Source organism: Sciurus carolinensis, chromosome 5 (assembly GCF_902686445.1).
Source record: "Sciurus carolinensis chromosome 5, mSciCar1.2, whole genome shotgun sequence".
NCBI lineage: Eukaryota > Metazoa > Chordata > Mammalia > Rodentia > Sciuridae > Sciurus > Sciurus carolinensis.
In genome coordinates, this window is record NC_062217.1 from 23,982,832 (window position 1) to 24,008,299 (window position 25,468).

Consider the following 25,468-nt stretch of genomic DNA (forward strand, 5'->3'; position numbering starts at 1 on the left):
CTCAATGCAATAATTCTCCCTCCCTGAAATTAATATATCAATCCTCAATCTCAATCTCCTATCCACTACTATACTAATTTACTTATTACACCTTATTTTCTTCCTCACCCTTAGGATTTTCTTCATTCCCAACACTTTCTGCTGCTTCTAGGGACCACATTCTGTTCTAAACTAACTCTCCTGAACCTTTTTAGCTCTCTGCTACCATTTCAAAATTACTACACTTTCGTTTACATATCAAAATTTGCAATCAATTGAAAACTGCATACAAGATCTGGCCATACAGTGACCCTTGACCACCTTTTTGAGGCCATCTGCCAACACACCCACCCACCTACTGATGGCCTAATTTAAGGTAACCCTGACACCCTAAACTTAAGGCAGCTTCCTTAAATGCACTCAATCCCCTTAAAAATCAAGCAACTTCACCTTTCTTTCACTCATTAACATAAGGACCAGAGGGTAATCATGCTAGAGTAGAGTTGATAAAGAATTTAAGAAAAGTAGAAATAAACTGGAAGTCATAGAAGAATTCAAAGAGATGCATAATAGGGGAGGACTAGTAAAAGACTTTATAAAAGCACTGCTGGGGCCCCTAGTTTGAATTGGTGATGATTAAATCACTATACTGGATAATAACATACTAGCTCAATGTCAAAATCTAAAACAGTCTAATTTTTCTGTTAAAAATTATTTTAGCAAACATGTATACATGTATGATCTTCATGCCCTTTGGGGGGATATAGCAAAAAAGTACAAATTTTGGGGGGGTTTATCCTGGTGTGGTGGGGGTGGATGGGGGGGTTCCTTTACCATAGAACAATGACTTCATATCCACAGAAATACCTCAGCTTACTTGAAATCTCTGGAAATGAGATGCAAAGTAAATCAGAAAATTCTCTTTAAACTTTTATTGAAGTAATTCCGAAGTAATTTACAGTCCTTTTATGTAAACATAGTCAGTATAATAGAATATGGCAATGCATGAAAGCAGGTATGATAGCTTTACAAATATCAACCAGAACAACATAAATATCAAAACATCAATATGATGACTTTGTAATAACAATCCTTATTATAAACATAATTTATGTTTATGTTATAAACATAAAAATTATGTTTAATTTTTTTCTTATGGTTGGCTCTCTACTCTAAGGAGCATAATGGGAAAGATGGACTTTAAAATTGCTTTGGTAAATTAAACGAATTCATTCATTCATTCACTCATTCAACAAGTATTTAGTAAGCACCTACTATGTGCCAGGAACTGGATTATATGCTGAGAAAACAATGGTGAGCAAAAACAAATGGGTTCCCTCCATCATGGAACTGACAGTCTAGTGAGAGAGACAGACAATTTCATTATTAAATAAATGTATGATTATAAACCATTATAATTCTGATACAGTTCCAACATTAATGTAAAAGAATAAAAAAAATTAAGTCACTGCTTAAAAAGAGATTATGTTTTTCCATAATTCTGAAATAACTATAGCTTTTATTACACAATACCTTTTATGTTCTTTGGGGAAAAGAACTAACTGAAACAAATACAAGAATTTACTCACTCAAATCTATTTAACAGGTGTTATTTGTAAATGACTAATATTTCCTCATTTGAGGAAGACCAAGACACACGTCTGTGTGTGTGATGTAATACATATGATCTGCATCTCTCCACAGCTCCTGAGACACATATGGGCAGGCTCCTTAAGAACTAGAATCATTTTTATCTCATGCGCTGGTGAATAGCACTTAAAAGAGTACTTGCCATGTATTAAGATGTGCTTGACAATTTTTGAAGGAATGAATGAATGAAAAATAGGGGCTGACAGTTAAGATGACATGGGAAAAGTAGATCTGACCCAAAACAATAATTTGAACTATACATATTGTCCAAAAAAATCAGTGTGTAGGAGCACACAGCTATAGATGCCAACTGATATGATTCTCAAGCCCATTTTAAATAATTCTACATTAAATGTCTAGCTGGCAGTCAACTCTAGCTAACACAATTAGATCACCACCTGTGTTTTCTTTCTTCCAAAATAACAGCAAAGCCTATAGGAAGTGCTTTAAACAGATGACTTTGATTCTTACTTAGAATTCTGTGGTAGCCTCTGGCTGGTCTCCCTGCCTCAGTTCTCACACTGCCCATCCCCACCCATTCCCATCCGGAGGGATCTTCTAATGCAAATCAGGACATGTCACTCACCTGTTCTGAACCCTTTAATAGCTTCCATGTCTTTCAAAATAAAACCCAAACTCTAGGCCTCTGCGCTTCTCTCTAATTACATCTTCATCCTACTCTATTCACACCATGCTAACTTTCGGGCCATCCTTTACTACACTTTCTGTTCTATCTACATGTCACAGTTTTACTTTAGATCTTCAAATAGCTTTTGTTCTCACTTCAAATCTCCAATGTCACTCCATCAGAGATGACAACTTTCACAACCATCCACATCTATACTGACCACTCCCTCCTTCTCCACACCCTTTCCCTGCTTTATTTTTCTTCCTAGCAATGACACACTATATGGCATTACTGTTGATTGTCCCCCACATTAGATGGTCAGCCCCTGATAGCTTATTTCTGCACCTCCAATGTACAGACAGTGCCTGGCACACAACAGAAAATGGATATGTAATAATAAATCAATACAAACAATCAACTAGTACCATTCCATCATCTAAGATAGTAGTAAGCTAGTAGTGTCATACAGAATGGAAGAATGCTGTTCAATAGTTTCTTATGTTGAGCTAGAAATTTTAAAACAAAAATTCATTAATGAATAGAAATTACAGTTTCCAAAGGATATGTTTTTTTGTTTTTAAACACAGTTATGGAAGGAAACTGATTTAAGAAGAACCATCCAATAGTCTTCTAGTGTAAACACTAAAATATATATTAAAACCTCTTTGATTTATATGCACTTCTCTATACGACTTCAGGGAAAAGTTCAAGTTCAAAATGTATTAATATATTTCAAAACATATTTATAAATGCTAGCAACATATAGTAACAAAAATACTTTTCTATTAAATATTATTTCTGAAATTAAGGAAAAAAAACACTCATGAGCAGATGAGCTTGAAATAAATAAATATTCATTCTGGAATCAGTTTCACTCAAAAAATATAAGCAGTCTATTGTATCATCAGTTTACTCTGGGTAAATACAAAAAACATTTCTGAAAAAAATATTCAACTATTAGAAAACAATAAACTGAGGAATAAGGAATGCTTACTGTTGGTAAGATTGTAATTTAGTACAACCATTTGCAAAGCAGTACTGAAGTTCCTCAAAGACTAAGAATGGAACTACCATATGCCCCAGCTATACCACTCCTCAATATTTATCCTGAAGAATTAGAGTCAGCATATTACAGCAATACATGCATACCCATGTTTATAGCAGCACAATTCAAAATAGCCAAGGTACAGAACCAGCCTAGATTGTCTGTCAACAGATGAATAAAGAAAACGCAGCATATATACACAATGAAATTTATTCAGTCATAAAGAAGACAAAAGAAGTTAAGACTCCGAAAGTCAAGAGTTGTATGTTTTTTTCTCATATGTGGAAGCTAGAGGGAGAATAAAGGGGAAAAAAGAGGGCAAGGGAAGGAATATTATGAAAATAGAAGGGAGATCAGTAGAATAGAGGAAGGGGACTGGGGGTGGGAGGTCCTGACAATAAAAAATTTAAAAATATAATAAATACTATAAAAACATTTTTGACAAGCAAATGTAAAGTCCTAAGTGTATAACTGCACAGAATTCAAAACAGTAACTTGAGGGGCTGGGTATGTAGGTCCGTGTCAGAATACTTGTCTAGCACTGGCAAGATTCTGGTTTCAATACCCAACACAGACACACACATGACATAGTAACTTGAACTCTGTGTTCAGTATGAGTCTAACTTTAAAAAAAGGAAAAGAAAAAACAAAATCACTGTACATTTAAAAAGTAAGTATGGGCTAGAAAAATGTACTTACTATTAAATGAAAAGGAAAATAACATGTACTATGTGTAAGTTACATACTTGTGATACTGAACATTTCTAAATTACTAACACCAAGAAGAAATGTCAAGTTCAACTTATATGCACATTAATTTTCAGAATAAATTCTTTAAAGATTCATACCTCATACAAATATAGACAAAAAGACTAGGACTGGAATTGCTCAATCACATTCAAAAAGGTTGCACTTGGCTTTCTTAAAAACAAGATACTACTATAGATCTGTAATCTAAGAAAATAAACATGTTTACCCTTCATTAGGAGGAAAATGTGGTTTTATGAACAATAATCAATTGTAATATATTGTGGGGGGGGGGTGAACAAATCTTTAATATGTGTATCAGAATAAAGAATAATAGCCCTTAGACATATCATCTTTCAGGGTCGTATATTTCATGGCACCAGATATGATCCAGGCTTATCTCAATCCACATGATAATGAACAGTATAACTGATTAATTTAAGGGCAAAATTATATCTCGATGTGTTTAATAACCAATCTTAAACACATCTCAGATCATACTTCTGTGAACATCTTTCCACATGATACCTAACAATTCAAACTAAAAATATATCTACGTGACTGAAATACCTATATCAAACAAAATCCAGAATTCCAAATTGCCTAAATTCCTTTTGGATTTTTGAGGTAACATACCTTGAGATAGAATGCTAGACTTATTAGGTATCAGGGAGAAAAAGGTGAAAACCAGCTATGTCACTTACTAACTGTATGACCTAGGACAAACTGGTTCACTTCTCTGAACCTTAGTTAAAACTCATGGATATAACACAGTGGATCTCACCATGGTGTGTACATATGGAAGAATGAGATTCTAACTAGAATACAATGTATTTCATGCTTGTATAAATAAATTAAAATAGATTCTACTGTCATATATAACAAAAAAGAACTAATAAAAAATACAAATGCTTAATATTTGCAAAAATGCAAATAAGCAGGATTAAGCAAATAAAAATTGCTACAATCTCAAAATAAAAAATACCTCATGGAAAATAATGTCTAACTTAAAGGCTTGTAAAAATTAAAGAGAGATAGGGCTCACTCAGTAAATGTTTTCAAAAGTGAGGAGGGATTAAAACTTAACCCTAAGCCAGAAGTTCTCAGTTCTTATTCTCTCTCCTCCTTTCCCTGGGGTGTAACTTTTGGCAGGTTTTTAGCTTGTGTTTTCCTCCCATGATCGCAGTGGGAAAATAATGTACTAAAATTACTGAATGGATCACATGAGTTAACAATATGAAAGTCCCATGCATACAACAAATCACAATCCTACTGGAAAAAAATGTTCATTCTCAATAGAAAAGTCAAGTAGGCAGAAAAGAGAAAGTATGACTTCTCATTTCCTGACATATGAAATTTTATCTTTGTATAACACTTTCAAACACCAAGCACACCTCATATTAATTACTGTAAAATTATTTCATCCACTCAAGCACTACTTCCTTAAAGACAGGATGTCACCTCTGCCTCCTCAATGGTAATATATTATCAGGCATAAAGACGATGCTCAATAAAGCTTGGGTTATGTTATAGTATGCTATATTTAGCCTTCCTGCTATGTAAGCAATACGTAGGGAAGTAAAGAATTACCATTTTCTTTCCGTAATCTTGTTATGAACTTCTTCGGAGGAATTACTCCAACCTTTTTCTTCTGAGTGGCTATGCTATGGAAGAGATCTGCTAAGCACGTAAGAAGGTTCTCCTTCTTCCTAGGCTGACTCTTGTATGCTAGAACTTTTTCCCGAAATGGACGACAAAAATAAAGTGCTTGAAGAACTGAATTGCAGTAGCAGGTATTCCCAAACTAGAACAAGGAAAAAAAAAATTGTTAAGTTTGGGGCAATGCATTTCAAAAGAAAGAATTTTTCTATGATTAGTTAGAACAGAAGGAGAAAATGGGGAACTTAGGGTCCACATAAAAAAATATCTGAAAGCATAGAAATAATTATTCGGCAAATTAGCCCTTTTAACATTAAGTAGATGCTTTAGGCATCAGTTTCAGGTTAGAAGTGAAATTAAATATATGCAATAAACTTGGACTTTATGATTTAAACTGATTTAAAGAACTATATAGTAATGAACAAAGAGACTGGTTAGGACATAGGACTTTTTTTTTTCTTAAATTCCCATTGTTATAATGGCATACTAAATATTTTATATATTATGCATTTTTAAATATAACTCACAAAAATTCTTTAAGAACACCACAAAAATAAGATTTTCTACTAGGTTCTAAGGTATAACCAAAATAAACAAACACATAAGTAAAAACAAAAACTAAAAATTAACAAGATCCCTTGAAATGTTGAAAAGTCATCAAGTGGCAATCTAACAACCACTGAAATACTCTTGATTTATTAGCATCAGTTAAAGCCTGAACTATGGAACTATCTTAGTGGCTATGTGACTTGGGATGTGTCTCTACATCTTACTGAACTTCAATGTCCTCCTCTTTAAAAATGGGGGGAGGGATAACCAACCCTACCTTACAAAGTAAATGACATAGTTTGATAAGTATTTATTACTCTTATTTTTCATTTCCTATTAAGAGACACTGGTCTCTACTACACAGCATAGTAACAAAAAAGGCATGGTATTGGCACCAAAGTAGACATGTAGAGAACAATGGTGCAGAATAGAGGACACACGAGACAAACCCACATAAATATGGTAATCTCATACTAGACAAAGAAGCCAAAAAAATACATTGGAGAAAAGATAACCTATTCAACAAATGGTGCTGATAAAACTGGAAATCCATATATAACGAAATGAAATTAAACCCCTCTCTCTCACCCTGCACAAAAATCAACTCATAGTGAATCAAAGACTTAGGCACTAGAACAGACACTCTGCGCCTAATACAAGAAAAAGTAGGCCCAAATCTTCATGTCGGCTTAGGACCTGTGACTTCCTTAACAAGACTCCTAAAGTGGAAGAAGTAAAATTAAGAATCAATAAATGGGATGGAGTCAAACTAAAAAGCTTCTTCTCAGCAAAGGAAACAATCAATAACATGAAGAGAGAGCCTACAGAATGGGGAAAAAAAAATCTTTACCACAAGCACCTCAGAGCACTAATCTCCAGGATATATAAAGAACTCAAAAAACTTAACACCAAAAAAACAAATAACCCAAATCAATAAATGTTCTAAGGAACTGAACAGACACTTCATAGAAGAAACCTGATCGATCAACAAACATGAAAATATGTTCATCATCTCTAGTAATTAGAGAAACGCAAATCAAAACTGGTCTAAGATTACATCTCATTCCAGTCAGAATGGCAATTATCGAGAATATAATAAACATTAAGAAGTGTTGGCGAGAATGTAGGGAAAAAGGTAGTCGTACATTGTTGGTGGGACTGCAGATTTGTGCAACTACTTTGCAAAGCAGAATGGAGATTCCTAAGAAATCCTGGAAGGGAGTTACCATTTCACTCAGCTATCCCACTCCTTGGTTTATACCCAAAGGACTTAAAAGCAGCATACTACAGTCACACAGCCATATCAATGTTTATAGCAGCTCAATTCATAATAGCTAAAATATGAAACTAACCTAGATGTCCTTCAACAGATGAATGGATAAAGAAAATGTGGTACATATAAACTGGAATATTACTCAGCCTCAAAGAATGAAATTATGGCATCTGCAGGTAAATGGATGGAACTGGAGAGTATCATGCTATGTGAAATAAGCCAATCTCCAAAAACCAAAAGCTGTATGTTTTCTCTGACAAGTGGATGCTGATCCATAGTGAGGGGTGGGTAGGGAAGAATGAAGGAACTTTGGATTGTGCCAAGGGAAGTGAGGGGAGGGGTGGGGCGGTAGGTATGGAAAGGACAGTAGAATGAGACAGACATTATTACCCTATATAGCTGTATGAAAAAAATTTTTTAAATATTTATCATTGTCAAAAAAAGATAATGAAAAAATTTAATACCACGTATTATTTTATTAAAAAATAAAATAAAAAAGAAGACATTGGCTCCAAAAATCAGTTAATAAAACAATCACCAGTCATTAATGAGGATTTGGGGAACACTATAAAACTATAAAATGGAACAAAAATAATTATCAAATAATTTCTACAGGGTGAGATCACATATAAAGTTTAAGTAACTAGATAATGGGCTAGGGATACAGCTCAGTGGCAGAGTGCTTGCTTAGCATGTTTATGTATAAAATGTTTACTAGGTGCCCCTATTTTTAAGAAAGAAAGAAACCATATTGGAAAGAAAAGAGAAGGCCCCACGAAGTGGCACACACCTGTAATCCCAGCAGCTGAGGCAGGAGGACTGCAAGTTCAAAGTCAGCCTCAGCAACTTAGTGAGACCCTAAAACTTAGCAAGACCTGGCTCAGTGGTTGAGCACCCTGGCTCAGTTCAATCTCCTGTACAAAAAAAGTGTGTGTGTATTATGGGAAGGGATCTTAAAATTGGAAACAAGCAGTAAAAAATGAAACCAAAAGAAATATCAAATTGGCAGTAGAACTACACAGAGAAAAGAATTAAGAATCTAGGCGACTTTTTTCTTTTTAAATTCCCATTGTTATTATAGTTATTAATTATAAACTGAGTATTTTAATGACTTTTAAAAGACTATTTACCACATAGGCCTAGTGAAATACTAAGAATAAAATGAACCACAAAGAAACCTATTGATACTGTTACTTGGAAATTACAATACATATAAAGTAAGCAAGGAATTATGTTTATACCCTTAGGAACCAAACATTCTAATGTAAAAGAAAAAAGATCCTATAATAATAATCAGAGAAGTGAAAGCCCTGTAAATTTAAGTTCTAAATACCTGGATAAACTCATGCATGCATGTGTATATCTCTATGTACTTGTGTATATCTGCACGAATGCAAGAATATGTATGTAATGTGCATGTGTGCTTTCAAACTCTGTGCAATGGAAGGGCAGGCAGGGCAGCAGTGAGTTCCCCTTCACCCAGATTGTAGTCTCTGAATACCTTTTTCTCACTTAAAGGAACCAGAATGCCTCGGAGGTATTGCTGACTGGTATAAGGTCTAAGACGAGAAATGCACAATGTACGGGATTAGCCGGGGAACTTTTTGTATGGATATACGAATCAACTTTCATTCAAAAGAAATTACTGCAATGGACCCAGGAATTTAAAATGCCATTATAAAGAAAAAGGGAAGAGACCCTCATTAGTATCTATTAGAGGCTACAAACTAACATATGGAAGCAAAACATTCAAGTTTTACTTTGCCTTTTTTATAAGAACCACATTTCAGGGGCACTAAATAATTAATGAAAGAAACTTTCATTTATAGGATTATTCCAGCAAATAAAATGAGAAGAAATGGTTGTAAAAAATAGAGTAGGCAACAAATGTCAACACATGCTAACTAAAAGTATTAGGCTAAAGGTGGATGGGGATCCTTAAAACAGAGGGATCAGTCCTCAAACCCCAATGCATTTCAGCAATAAATGGAAGTGAATGAATACTTTATTGTACCTTGTAATAAACCTCACCTCCTATGAAATACTCTTTACTTTAAAAAACAAAACCACTAAACTTAAACCAAGTCTCTGAATATCTTATAAATTAGCAGTTAAATTCAGATGATGGAGAAACAAGCTAGCTAAACAATATCACGAAAAAGGAATAGGTCAAGTTTAAAATGTGGGATAGTTCCAGGACAAATGATCAGGTTTCTGCACAAATCAATTATGAAAAACAAAACAGGCTGGGAAGAACTCAAGAAGCATCAAACTCAAATCACGACAGTAACACCCAGAATTTATCCAGATCCTGGGGCTGGGGTTGCAGCTCAGTGGGGTAAAGCGCTTGCCTAGCACATGAGGCACTGGGTTTGATCAGCACAACATAAAAATAAGTGAGTAGGGGTTAGGGATGTAGCTCAGTTGGTAGAGCGCTTGCCTCGCAAGCACAAGGCCCTGGGTTCAATCCCCAGTACCGCAAAAATACAATATAATACAATTAAATAAATAAATAAATAAATAATACAGAGGTATAGAGTCCATATTAAAAAAAAAAAAATTTACCCAGATTCCGACCTGAGCAAATCAACTATAAAGTCACCTGAACCCTGTCTCAAAATAAAAATAAAAAGAGCTGAGGACATGGCTATATGGCTCAGTGTTAAACACCCCTGCGTTTAACTATCGGTACCAAAAGGAAAAAAAGGTACCTGAAGACAAGAGAAGACATTTGAATATGTACTAGTAACTGGACGATCTTAAAAAACTATTAATTTTATTTGTGTGAGAATGAGAGGGTCATAATTTTAAAACATCCCTATCAGTTGGAAAAGCACAGTTAAAAACTTTATGGTCAAAATGACAAACATGACTAGGATGACTTTTCTTGAAGGTTTGGGGAATATAACTGGAAGAGGATAAAGAAATTAGTTAGCCAAATATTGGTCACGGTTAAACCTAAACTGACAGGTTTATATGGGGATTCACTTTACTTGCCACCTTCCTCTTGTTTTTAAAAAGTCAGGTCAAGTGTTTTTGCTTTTAAAATATGGAACACTTTGTTGGTGAGGATGTAGGAAAAAAGGTACACTCATACATTGTTGGTGGTACTGCAGATTGGTGAAACCACTTTGGAAAGCAGTATGGAGATTCCTAAGAAAACTTGGAAGGGAACCACCATTTGACCCAACCATCCCACGCCTACGTTTATACCCAAAGGACTTAAAAGCAGCATACTACAGTGACACAGCCACATCAATGTTTATAGCAGCTCAGTTCACAATAGCTAGATTGTGGAACCAACTTAGATGCCCTTCAACAGATGAATGGATAAAGAAAACATGGCATATATACACAATGGAATATTACTCAGCCTTAAAGAATGAAATTATGGCATTTGCAGGTAAATGGATGAAACTGGAGAGTATCACGCCATATGAAATAAGCCAATCCCCAAAACCCAAAGGCTGAATGTTTTCTCTGATAAGTGGATGCTGATCCATAGTGGAGGGTGAGTAGGGAAGAATGAAGAAACTTTGGATTGTGCAGAGGGAAGTGAGGGGAAGGGTGGGGTGGATTGTGAGATAGACATTATTACCCTATACAGATGTATGAAAAGAATTTTTTTAAAAAGATTTATCATTGTCAAAAAAAAGCTAATATAAATAAAAATTGTAAATAAATAAATAAATAAGGAACATTTCACAAATTTGCACATCATCCTTGCACAGGGGACACGCTACTTTTCTCTGTATCATCCAATTTTAGGATGTGTGCTGTCAAAGCAAGCAACGAGTGTTTAATCTTTGAGGTAAACTGTATCATCATGTGTCAAATTCATAGCAATACAAGTTATAACTAGTGTAAACTCTCAGAGAAGATGGAAACTAGACATAGCCAATAATTCCATGGGGAAAAGAGCTCAAAATCCTGCTATATCCAATGTCCTGAACATGTTTTCTTCCGCACAGATTAAACAAATAAAGACTTCTCTACCCCAGTAAGTTGTAAAGTACTAGCAGAATCTCATATGACTTTTGAAGTCACATGGGAGATCATGAATCCTCCAGATACGGATGAGACCCAATGAGAATGTGTGATTTCACATTCACATTGCTAGTCAGAACCAAGTACTGATTTCAGAGAGACGCTGTAAAGCGTTTCTAGAGAAAAGCTAAAAGAAGTGTGTGATCCTGACTTACTGATACTGGTGATCCTAAATGTAACTCTGGATATACTTCAACAAAGCCTACCCAGTGGTTAAGTGTAACCACAGTGGAATCTATACTTACAAAAATTATGTTACCATTTTACAGTATAAATTCATCTGAAAAGTGTAAAAGTTATATTACAGCCTAAGGAATGTAATGACCAACAAACTCTGGTTCTGTCTTTGAAGAAAAGATGCTTTCCATAATTTGGACATCTTTATTAAAGAAAAGGGAATAGGGAAATCTAACAACTTCCAGAATAGGCAGATAAAAATGAAAGATATCAACTCAAAGTTATATCAGAAATATTATAATGAAGTATGATCTACCTACAAAATACAAGCAGCAATGGGATAAGCCAAGAAATTAAAAGGAACCTATATTTTATACAGACGAATGAAGTCAGTCTTGTACTTCTGTCCACATGACCTGTTCATCTTCTATTAAGCAATATTATAACCAATTTCCCGAGGTCCACTATTGTAGTCTTCTTTTACTTACTTTAACCAATCCCATTAAAGAAAAAGGATGGAACTACTATATCTCTAGAATCAGGTAACTCATTCATTTTAATAATTTTGAAACTTATTTTAATTGCCTTGATTTTTATTATTAATTTTCATTCAAGTTCCTAAAACCTAAAAATCTATCTTCAAATGTATAGTTTTTGTGCAAAAGGTCTAGAATGCTTTTCTTTGTAGTCGTTTCTAAATAAGACATAGCTTTAGAAGTGAAACCTACCCTTTATTATCTCAGCTGATTTGAAGATCAAACATAAAACCAAGTTTAAAATCAGAGGAAGCAAATTGTAAAAGCTGCCACCCTTCTCAAGTTCTGGTCATTCGTTTTTCTTCCTTTTCTTTTTTTTAAGGTGGGGGGAGTGACTGGGGGTTGAACCCAGAGTCTCGGATATGCCAATAAGCATGTGCTACACCACTAAGCTACATCCCCAGCTCCTGATCACTGTTTTTTCAATTCATGAGTGAATACAATCTCATCCTGTTTCAAACTGCTTTCTCCAAACCTTAAAAATTACATCACCACAAATTTTTTTCACATCTCCACCAGAAATATTTGAGCTCACATCCCTAATAATATTTATTTATAAAATATTTATGTACATTATATGTTTAAAAATTAAGATATAAAGTGAGCATTTAAAGTTTTATCTTAAGTTTATTATAAAAAATTTATTTCCACTAAAAGTTATTGAAAAGTAAGTGAGAGTAATCAAATTGAGACTGTTTGTAAACCATGGGTTTTAGATTTTAAAACAGTGGCTTGATTAGTAACACTTAAGTCATCATTTTTAGATGAAAACATGCAAACAAACATTAGAAATTTAAAAACTTTCTTCCGGCACCCAATGGATCATCTTACACACTGTACTTGGAGACGACCAATTTAAACATCATTATGTTAACAGTACGACCTTTAAAAAATATTATAGGAACCACTTTTGAAGAAGCACAGCTTCTTCCACTGTCCCCAAACTGTACCCCAACCCACCATTCTCAATTCACCTGAGTGGACCAGACTTGGACAGCTGATCCAAAATTAGGTTTTCCATATACTCACAAACAACACCTAACCCCACACTCATATTCCACTGCCCCATGCTTTCTTGTGGAAACTGACTTCTCCATGCAAATTTGTGATCACAAGTCCTTTCACAGACCCTGCAACAGGATGCAACACTTGAATCAATCTAGTCAGGATACCTGGACCAGAAATCCATCATCAGGTTTGATATAGATATTCTCTGTGATATCTCTCTCTCTCTTTTTAATTTTTTTTTTTTTTTTTTTTTTTTTGTGGTGCTGGGAATTGAACCGAGGGCCTTGTGCATACTAGGCAAGCACTCTACCGACTGAGTTGTAGATATCCCAGTCCTGACAACCTAAATCTTAAGTACGCTGTGACTATGAAGTGGAAGAAACTACATGAGAATTAAATCAATGCAAAAAAAAAAAAAATTAAAAGATATTTCCTTCATCAACTTTATAACCACAAATAGAAAGAAAACTTGATTTTATTCCTCTTTCTCCACCATAATGGACCCTTCTCCAACTAATGACTAGGAGGAATTCAAGTTAAATGGATTTTTATAACATGGTAAGGAAGAAAATGATCATTTTATAATATTCTCTGGTGGGGAGGAGGTCATTCCACAGAAGCTTCACAAATCAATTTACTGAGTCCAACCTATGTGTATGTTGGGGCCTACCTGGATGATAAAATTATAATAAAGAACTATACAGCAAAACAATGAAAGAAGGGTTTAAAAAATTTAAATCACTCTATCAACTATACTAAAATACAGTCATGTGCTGCTTAACACAGAGGTTACATTCTACAAAGTGCACTGCCAGGTAGTTCTGTCATTATGCAAGCCATAGAGCGTACTTACATAAACCTTGATGGTATAGGTCAATTGTTTGATGTGGTCTCGATTCCATCAAGAGACAAAGTAAACAAGATGTATGAGATGATTGCCAACATAACCCAGCATGTTGTTTTACTGTAAACTTTTTGTTTAAGTAGGATTACATTCTAAAACTATGACTAAAAGTGTACTAGTATATGGCAACTACATAAACCAGTAATGGTCAATATATTTTTAATATCAAGTATTATATTTTCTACATACTGTGCTACATTTTTATGCTATTAGCAGTGTAGCCAATAGGTCTGTTAAAATGAGCATCACCATGGATGAGTAAGCAATGTACTGCATTATGTCACAGATATAGATAGCTAGGCAATAGAATGTTTTAGCTGCATTATAATCTCTGGGACCAACTTCATAAATAACATCCACCCTTGATCTATATGCTGTCCATTCTTGACCAAAATATCATCCAGCATGTCTACAAGTACTAACCAGCTACAAGGAAGCAATCTGACTTACAGACTAAAGCAATGTTTTCAAAAACTTTAGCGGACTATATAAACAACTGGTATATAAGATATATCACATCCCAAAAGGTCCCCTTGCCTATCCAAAGGTTTCAAGCCAAACTCTTTCTCTTCTCTGACTTCCAATAATATTAGAAATATTAATGCGTATTTACATATACCAATAGAAAACAGATAAGCAGCGGTGCACGCCTGTAATCCCAGCAGTTCAGGAGGCTAAGAGAATCACAAGTTCAAAGCCATCCTCAGCAACTCAATGAGGCTCTAAGAAAGAACTCAGCAAGACCCTGTCTCAATAAAGTATTTTTAAAATAGCAGGGGGTAGGGGGAAAGGGCTAGGGATGCGACTCAGTGGTTAAGCACCCCTGAGTTCAATCCCCAGTACCAAAAAAAAAATTAGATAAACCAATAGAAAACCCCACTCTATATGCGACATAAATTTTAGTGATAGACATAGGAATTACCAATTATTAAGAATTAGCTGGAGAAAAAATAATTAGCTGTCATAAAAGTTATTATCTGTGAAAATATTCTAAGAAAAAAATATGTGATTGAAACTAATGGAGAACAGGTTTTCATTAACAATGCTCACAGTAACACTCTAATTTTATTAGTCAATTAAACTATAGATATCTTTTCTTCTCTCCACTAAAAACCAAACAAAATAAAACTGCCCATGTATATGCTCCCAAAGTTCCCAAGGGCAAGTGCTTTTGAGTGATCATACCACTCATGGGCTAAAAAATTGGATCTAATCAGGCAGATTTAATGCCATCTCTTTCTGTATACACTTTGTGTAAAAGCAATCAAGACTGGAAATGTACAACTAGCTATTAACAGACTGATGAAAATATATATGTGTGTGTGTGTACGTACACACGCATACACACACACACACACACACACACATATTCTTCACTTTAACAAAATCCAATTGTTAGAAAAGATCAACCACAAAATTTCTTAAAGCACCTACATACAGGTACTGTTTACAATGCCATTTGGAAGACAGGTAAAGGGACAGAATTAAAATGACTTAAAATGTTAACCTATAATTTAACTAAGACACTCTTCCCACAAAAAAGTTATAACCTTGAGTTAAGTAGTGTGTGGTAACTTTCAAATAAAAAAGGGGTAGGGTAAAAGAATCAATAGTGATAATTTAGGAGCTGAAAAATAAAGACTTATAGAGAAATGGTTAAAGGCAAAGAACACAATTGCAAATAAGCCTGAAAGTACAAATCAAAGTTAATCATACTACCAATTCATTCACATCTTCTCTGGTCACTAATTAATTTATGAGCATATTCAAGGCACTCATTCATCTAAATAGATGGTCCCCTTAGAGATCTCAGAATTTTGTATAATAACAAGATGTAAAGACCAGTAATGATATTTTGTTAAAAAAAATTTCTATTCATGAAATGAATCTCTGAGGAAGAAAAACCAAGTTTCCTCTGATGGTCTCTTACTTTATTCCCTTCGGCTTATCTTGATTTTACTATTACTTGGCTTCTAGGAGAAACACAAGCACTACCTTTTGGATTTAGGTTGATTCATGGGGAGTAATAAAAAGGATGCCTTCTTTGAAACCCTTATGCTATATAACTGGCACTAGTATTTCTGAATGTCCATTTAATGAGAATAAATTAGTACTACTAGTCATCAGTGATATTGAGATCATATTATATTAAAAACAGCAGAAAAATATTGTATCACCTTAGAACTCATTTTATATATTTTCTAGGATTTATTTTACTTGTTCTCAGGCTATCTATAAAAAATAGCTAGACATAAAATGAAGAAACTGAAATATTTATATGAGAGAAAATTAAATAGGCTTTGTTACATAAAGTTTTCTTGTTCTAAAGGAAAATTTTTTTGGGATACTACTTTAGTCTATCTTCTGCTGCTATAACTGAATGCCACATTGGATAATTTAAAAAGAAAAGAAGTTTATTTGACTCTCAGTTCTAGAGTCTGGGAAGCCCAAAAGCATTTTGGTGCCAGCATTTGGTGAGGGTCTAGACGCTCCATCATCTCATAGTAAAGGGCAAGCAAGTACACGAGACAGGGGGAGAACAGAGGCAGAACTTACCCTTTTATCAGAATACAACTAGCCCACTCCCACAATAACTAACCCACTCCCAAAGTAAGGGCAATAATCCAATCACGAAGGCTCTTAGTCACCTCCTTAAGGTCCTACCTCTCAACACTATTAAAATGGCAATTAAATTTCAAACAGGAGTTTTAGAAGGTTTACTACAATTCAAGACACATACTAGCTTTGGAGTCTGACATCTAATAAAAGTGGTTAGTCATAGGGAAATATTAGAGCCTGGAAAAACTGGGGTTTTGCCATCCCCAGAATTTAAATGAGGCTTTTGATCATGAGACATTTCTGTTTATAAGCATAGTATTTATAAGCAAGAACATTTTAAACATTAGAAGGAGAGCCCAGATTTCTTGATAAACACAAGAAATAGCATTTAACTCTACTCCCTGTAAAACCCCAGTAAAATGACAGTAAAGGAACAGATTAGGTAAAAACTCAAAAGTTCAAAGAGTGCAATAAAGAAAACAACTACAGACTATAGAGGTTGGCAAACTTAAAGCAGAAGGCAGATAGCGAGGGAATGAATCCCAAGTGCCTGGAAGGGAGAGAGGAGTGAGAAAGTAGTCATCCCTGAAGGCTCAGGAACTGGGAATGGAGGGTGTCTTAAAAACACAAGTCTGACTCTCAGTCCACTCAAGCCTTGAAGCTTTCTATCAGCCACGCAGAGGACAACTGTAGGCTTAGTCTCTGGAGAAGCTGAACAAGAGCCTTTGAGCTCCAGGACGAGGACTGCAGAGAGACACACTGAACAGCAAAGAGTATTAAATAAAACCTACAATTAAGCCACCTCTAGGCAGATAGCGAAGAAATCCCCCCAACAGGAAGGGAAGAAAGTCTCAGAAAAATGGCCTCTAGTACTAGAAAAGGGAAGGGGACAGGGTAGCTCAGGAGCTATTTTTTTGTTAAAGCCTTTTTACTAGGAAGTTACCCTAGAGTGAAACCCATGGACAAGCACCAACTTAATACACAAAACCTCCAATCAGCTTCTCAAAATGGCACTTTTCTACATGAATAAAACCTAGGGAAAACTTAACAAACAAAACAGAACTCAAACAGGGAAACACTCAGGTCTCAGAAATAACCCAGGAAACATAAGATAATCTCAGCAATGATATCCAGAGAAAAATAATGGGACATCACCTCCACAAAATATTAAAAAATATAACTAACACTCTGAGAAAAAGTACAGAGTTAGGGGGGGAAAGCAGAATAATTCATCTAAAATGTAGAATAAAAGGGCAAATGATCAACATCAGAGAAAAATAAGACAATTAGAGAAATCAAGTCTAAATGTTTCAACATGCAACTAACAGGACACTAGAAAGCCCAGAGGAATTATACTGATAATGAGGAATTTAACCAAACAATAGGATCATAAATATTCTAGAAATGAAGAAAATGAGTCTTTAGTCTAAATGGGATCATAAATACCCAACACAATAATGGGAGAGGAAGACCCAGACACATCATCAAACTACAAAATATTACAGACAATGAAAATGCTAAAAGGCCCAAGAAGTTTTAAAACAAAAAAGTCACATTCAGAAGACATCAAGAATTAGAATGATATCAGACCTTTTGACAGTGAGAAAAGAAGTCAAAAAGCAAGAATAATGCCTTAAAACTTCTGAAGGAATCCATACCTAGCCATAACAATAACCAAATACACATTACATCAAAGTTTATCTCCCATGCACACTTCCTAAAGAAGCGACTTCATAATGTGTTCTACAAAGCAAGAGAGAAAATCAAAAAGACAGGGGATCTGAATAAAAAAAAAGGAAAAAGTTCAGGGAACATCTGGAGTGAAGGGTGGTGTGGTGGGGTGGGGGGACTTCCAGGCATGTGCGGAGTCCACCCAGCAGGAACAGGACAGAAGGCTCCAGAGCAAGGGCATCAGAGCATGGGGAAATTACCTGATGGGCAGGGCTCAGTGGAAATTGGTAGTGAGATCTTTTTGGTGATGGTGGGTTTATTTGTTTGTATGTTTTAGTTCTGTTGATGACTTTGGGAAGAATAAACAAATTAAGGACATGGACAAAGTTATTCAAAGGAAGAATATATAATCATAGTATAACTCAGCTCACCTGAGAACAATATATTTATAATAATAAAAATGATGAACATTGAATAAACTAAAAATTACTATATAGACACATAGAAGATGAGAGTAAGTTTTAGGTGGGATGGTGGTAGAGGAGAGCAAACTTTCATATCTACCATGCAGGAAATCAATATATTAAAAAAAAAAAAAAAAAAAAAAAAAAGCAGCAGTATAAGCATTTTATTTAGAACATGACAAGAAGTTTTAGGAAAAAAACAGCTGAAGAGTGATAAGCAGCCTGTTCTGTGGAGTGGCAAACAAGTACAGGAACTGCTGATTCTTCCTTAAAAACTATACACAGAGCACACTCAGATGATTCCCAAAGCCAGGGAGAAACACACACCACCTTAACTGCTTTTCTCAAATTCCAAGAGAAATTCATCTCATACCTCCTAATTACATACCAGTATTCAATGAAACACCAATTTATTCAATATAACCTGTTACCAGTTTGTGCACACACATACATTTTAAAAAATATTCTCCATGGATTCACCTAACAGGATAAATGACAGTATTAAATAAATGAACAACAATTATATAACACAGATCTGTGGTAGTCTCCAAAGATTCAGAACCGACAACATTCGGAGTTAAAAATTCTAAAGTTCTTCCAAAGTTTTAATAATGCATAATTAGAACTGTCACCACAAGGATAGGGATTTATTTTTCTCCTTTTGCTTTGCCCCTTTATATACATAGTACTGGTTATGCCAGAAGTAAACTGATAAATACCCTTTGGACTCATAGAGGCATTTACATAGCTATATTTATATACCTGGACGTGTACTATTTCTAGTTAATTCTCAAAAAAAAAAAAAAAAATCAAGAGAGCACCTGGTCTACACTACAGATGCAAGTTTGGTTATGAGAAATTTTTGACACAAAATAGGAAAAATGAAGCTGACAAGAAACTATTCTAAGACTCTTAAAATTTCAGGCAACTTTCCCTTCCATTCATCATTTTACAATTGTGAATCAAGTCTCTTGACATCAAATTCTAATAATACAAATGAACAATTTTTCTTAAATTATGAAGTGCAATCATCATTTCTCAACTGGCTTCCAAACATGATTCTGAAAGCTAAGTATCAATGGATACTTACATTGACTAATCCAAAATAGTGCTCATTAACTGGAAACTGTTCTGGACCAATCTCTTTCTCTAATGCCGAGGCATTGGCGCCCTGTAAAATGAAAATTTAAAAAAATCTTAGTACTTATAGCATTTCCATAACCTTGTCCAATCATATAGGCATTACAGAGATATCCTTTGAAAGAGTCTATCTTTCTCCTATCACACTAACCTTACTGAAAGAAAATAAAAGATGATATTGAAGAGAAGAGTAATGGTTTTTAATATGACTGAAAACTAGCTTACAGGAACTCTGTTGTGAAACCAAAGCCTCAGTCAAGGAATTTTATTCCTAATGTATTTCTTTCCCCTAAGTAATGAATGAAAGCTCCTGCTGAATCATGTATTCAAATAGGAGCAGAATTTGATGGCAGTCATCTCAAGAGCTGAAACTTTGTGAAATAAGTACATACGCAGTAGCCAAGCAATTCTGAGGAGTATACTGAGAAGTTCTCACCACAGAGTAGAAGGTGGCAAGAATGTTTACTGCAGTATCATTTATGATTGCAGAACTGACAGCAATGTAGCTAGTCCACCATTGGGGAAAGAGATCTATAAGATCTAACAACATACTACATGGTAGAGCCAGAATTCTATTTAAAAAAAAAAAAAAAAAAAAACAGGTTTACATAGATACATAGATAAATTTCAAGAATGTACATAAATTTTAAAAATTAACAAAACACTATTCTATCTATCTACATACATTCAACACATCTGAGTGGGTGTTAGAAGAGGGCTGGGACATGGATTTGGAGATGGAGGTCAAGAAGGAAAAAATAAAATCCAACGAAAGAATCTTGTGTAATGTGCCATGGTCTTAAGAGTAGGATCAACTAGTTCTGTGCACCTTAGGTCTCCAAAGAACAGGTGAAAGCGAAAAGGGGGAAGGCGGGCCATGAGCACCAGTGTAGATGATCACATGTATGAATACCACTACACGGACTCTCAAAGAAGTTTGAAAGGGAGATGAAAGCAACTCTGAGAATGAGAAAACTCTAGATCTGAAAACTCCCAAGAAAACATACTACCAGGTAAATACAACTGATATATCCCACCCCCACCAAAAAAAAACAAAACAAAAAACAAAACAAAAACAAAACCAAATGACACTCGGAAGAGTTACATAGACCCAGCACCCACAACCTGCCTTCTGAACTCACTGGGCACATGGTTAACAAAACATCAGTGCTCAGAATCGCACACCTGCTGCTTCCTTACTGAGCTGCTCCTGAATCTGGGAAGCCCATGTTTATTACACTCCTGTCCTCAACTTCCTGACAGGTCCAGACTGAAAATAAGCATTGATTATAGGTGAGTTGAGTCCCACCAAAACATTTCCTCTAATATCCTTCAGCCAACTGGCACTTGCTATAAAAAAGGATATCATCTTGAATTTTTAATTTAGGAATTACTTTTAGGTTTTATATAAAATCTTGATATAATCACTAGTTAATGGATAAAATTTATTTCTAAAATTGGTTATCAGTTCACATTTTATAACAACTACAATTATTAGAACCAACTTCAAAATGTACTGAACCAAACTGGTGGAATGTTACAAATCCTACCTCTCCATTCCTGCCAGCTCAAGTGCCTTGTCACAAAACTTCCTCACTTATGTAGAAAAGAATCAATAAACCCATGTTTTTACCACCTGTTATAAAAAAATTCACACTGACAATGATTCATTCAAATGAGTCAAATCCTTTCCCCACAAAAATAGAATTATCATATAAAATACACCTCAAAATGCAAAATGAATTTAACAAAATCACCTTATATGCATATAAAAACACCACAGGGCATTTCACCTCTGTGTGTGAGGAAACCACCAATCAAGGATGAATAATGGAGGAGCAAGGGGAGCAGTGGAGTGGAGCGGTTAGGGAGAGAGAGGGCTGAAATGGAGTGGGTCAGATTCCATGCATATATGATTTTTGTCAGGATGAACCCAGTTATTATGTATAACTATCATGCTCTAATAAAATAAATAAAACACACCCTCAAGCATCTAGCTCCCTAGAAAAACAAAATACCAGCACACATACCTTAGGAAAGCATTTCTGACCCTTAACCTATTATGCCCCATCATCCTAGATAAAAGACACCTATAAAACACTAAAAACTTTTATAAGATACCTAAAAAATTGCTCAATTTAAGTTTTTAAAGGTGTTCCATGCATAGGATGGGACATAATGGGTTAAAATGAAATAAAAACAATGATATATGAACAATATTTCTCCAGCAACATACTCTGTATTCTAATCACCCCAGATGTCCATTTTATCTACATAAACATGTACTTTCTTGTCCACTTAGAAAGCTCTTCTCCCCTCCCTTAACCTCACAGTTTCAACTATGGGTCAAGTATTATTTCTCTGTGCCTAAGTTTCCCAGCTATAAAAGGAAAATGTCAGCAACAACTTTATAGGGTGACTAAAAATTAATGGAGTTTTAACTTCTGTAAGGCAGCCAGCAGTTCCTGGCACATAAGCAGGTGTTATATAAATGGTTCTCTTCTCTCTCTCTTCCATTCAATCACTAAGAAAATAAACATTCTCATTAGCAATCACAGTAATAAATCTGATCTGCTCTAGGTAAAAGCTAAGAAATGACAGGAGAAGAAAACAGAAAAAAAGAAAAAAGAAAAAAAACAGAAACAGCTATAAGACAAAAAATAAGACCCTTTCCTGGGTTTGGCAAGCACCAGCACAGAGGTCCCAGAGTCCCAAATCCTAATAACAAAGCAGTATGGTAAGCCAATTCAGAAGGCTGGGAGGAGAAAGTTAAGAGTGCAAGAATAAAAACAGTTGTAGATTGCTGTCATTTAATCTTTCCGGATTTAAGAATCTCTGGTGATTTTTCTAAACCCCCTATTTCAAGTCTACCTATTGGGTTCTCAAAAAAAGCCTGTATATGAATTAAGATTTTCACAGCTCAAACTATTCAGGAAATTGAAAGATTATGTCATTTTTAAAGTCCCTTCTAATCTAATGTTCTATTATTTTCAATCATATTTATCAACGCCTCTGAAGACACTACTATAATGAACACAAAACTCCAGGGAAATCCTAGCCAACCAATACATGCTAAGCAACACAATTCAACAGCTCAAGAATTATAGTTATGGAGGGAGGGAATATAGCAGATCGAAACAGAAAGTACCCCCAAAAAAGAATTCACCTTATTACAGATCTAAACTAAGCATATCACTAAGCATATCACCTTACTATGGCAATATTGCTATATAGATTTTCTGTAAAGGCAAAAGTATAACAGGGACTTCGTAGAGGGTGTTTTTGCTAAAAGCACTAACTGTTCACTTAGGCCTACAGATGTATGATGGTAACTAAAAGCAAAACAAAAGCTTAGCATTTCTGCCTTCATTTTATATGTCTCTCCTCTTTTCCCTAACATGATTAATGTATATGTTAATCACTTCATACTTTTAGAAAACTGGTATAAGGTTGATTAGTCCTAAATTTACCAAGCCTCTCTCATTCCTCTTCAAGACTAAAGACATCAAGATAAGTGTAACTAAGGTATTTTCAAGATTCCAGGAACAATGAGCCTTACATGCACATCACCCCATGGTGGGAACACCCCCCTAAACATTTCCCATCTCCTACTGGGAACCAGATTGCAACCTCAAATGGTAATGACTTCCCTGGAGCCACTGCCCAGAAGCCATCAGGGCTTCATAGAACCAGACCTGAAAAATGATGAACCAGACCAGTTTGACCAAGACTGCTTAATTATGGTGCATACTTCTTGGTCCCACTTTAGTTCCTTCCCCTATTTAAATTCAAAGACAGAAGTAAGGACACTTGGTCTACTTTTGTCTTCCTAGTATGCCTATACTGAATAAACTCCTTACCTACTTCATTAATTTTTTTGATTTCTGGAGCAAGTGGTCAGACCTGGTCTATGGCACTCCCTAAAGTCAGGGTCTTCCCTGGCCTAGAACTCCAGTGATAAAAGAAGCATTCCCATGGCACAGATTCAAGATTTTCTCTGCCAAAATGATCAAAATAACTCTATCTCTAACCTAGCACTAATTGAAAAGGTGATTATGTTAAGCGATACAATTTCCAATGAGCAGGTTTTAAAACTAAAACTGGATGTAACTGCTGGAAATCAACTGTCAAACCAGACTCTGGCTGTACAATTTTTAACATCTTAGAAAAGTTTACAAACACAGAAATTCTTCAAGGATTTCCCTGAAGGCTGACAAATTTCATCATGTCAAATGGCAATCAAGCACCCCAGGATTTAAAATGAGCCCAGAACAAATAAAAATTCAACAGAAATGGCTCTGAATAATTTCCATCCCCACACTTAAAAATATGACCCTACCAAAACTAACAATAACTTATGAAACCTGCCATTCTTAAATGGGATAAAGGTAAAGAATGGCAGCAAGCAGAATCCCTTACTCAAGCAGGATTCCTTGGTTTTATCTGACGACATGACATAGAGAAGACATTGGTTTATTTTCTGATTGTTCTGCTCCTATTTTTGTAACTTAGGCAAAAGGTAATTTTAGACTTACTACCTATTAGTGTAACAGAATTCATCATGAAGAAGCAATCCATACTTATGACTCTCCTGATGAAAATAAAAAATACAAAAATGAAACTCTGAAAGAAAATGAACTAAGTCAGTAAAAGAAGGAATCCATATAAAGCAAAAAACAAAGGGAGGGGAAACCAGGAGAAAGTAAGCAATCAGCAAAGACAAATTCCACACTGAGAATACTTTTCAATGCCAGTGACTCTTTTAACAGCTGATTAGAATGAAGTACAGGAAACAGGTGCTAAAATATGAGGCCCACCCAAGACCTGGATCACAACAGGAAATCCCAGCATGGAGCTGGAGCTCTCAAAGGGTTATGCCTTCAGTTTAAAAAGGAATGAGAAATAATCTAAGTAGATTTTTTTTGGTTTTGTCCTAAGATTTTTCCACCCAGTGCTAGAGACAGAACCCAAGGCCTTGTGCATGCTGTGCATGCTAAGCAAAGCAAACAGTCTACCACTGAACTACATTCCCAGACCCTAAGCCAATTTTTTAAAACTTTTATTTATTAATTTATCTTCATCAACTTTTTAAACAGGGATAAATTTCTTTTAAATTGCTTTTCATACATGTATATAGGGTAATAATGCCTGTCTCACAATCTACCGCCCTTCCCTTCACCACCCTCCCCACCCCTCCCCTCACCCCCCTCTGTACAATCCAAAGTTCCTTCATTCTTCCCTACTCTCTCCCCACTATGGATCAGCATCTCCTAAGCAGATTTTTTAAAAAACCAAATAAAACATCTAAATATAAGTCTGCAGTGGTTAAAATAAAAATCAATGATTGTGCTTAAGAATTAGAAGTTAATATTGGGAAGTATTTTTTAGTGAATATTTCTGTCAATATAACATTACTAACTCAAACTAAAGTT

The 25,468-nt window shown here is 35.1% G+C and overlaps 1 protein-coding gene and 1 non-coding gene across 4 annotated transcripts in view; both read right to left on the reverse strand.

Annotated features, from left to right (window-relative positions):
* The window catches only part of Usp12 (ubiquitin specific peptidase 12), an 81,516-nt gene that overhangs the window by 20,806 nt on the left and 35,242 nt on the right, over positions 1-25,468 (reverse strand). The window contains exons 2-3 of one of the 3 annotated variants that reach the window (XM_047553624.1): positions 19,987-20,067; positions 5,640-5,853 (exon numbers count right to left, since the gene is read on the reverse strand). In XM_047553624.1, coding sequence (XP_047409580.1) covers positions 5,640-5,853; positions 19,987-20,067 — 295 coding nt within the window. Of the gene's footprint in view, positions 1-1,254; positions 1,338-5,639; positions 5,854-19,986; positions 20,068-25,468 lie in introns of those variants that run through there. The other 2 variants (XM_047553625.1, XM_047553626.1) reach the window with 2 other exon arrangements.
* On the reverse strand, positions 11,217-11,318 carry LOC124985987 (U6 spliceosomal RNA). Its single transcript, XR_007108917.1, has one exon. It is a non-coding gene; the product is annotated as a U6 spliceosomal RNA (small nuclear RNA).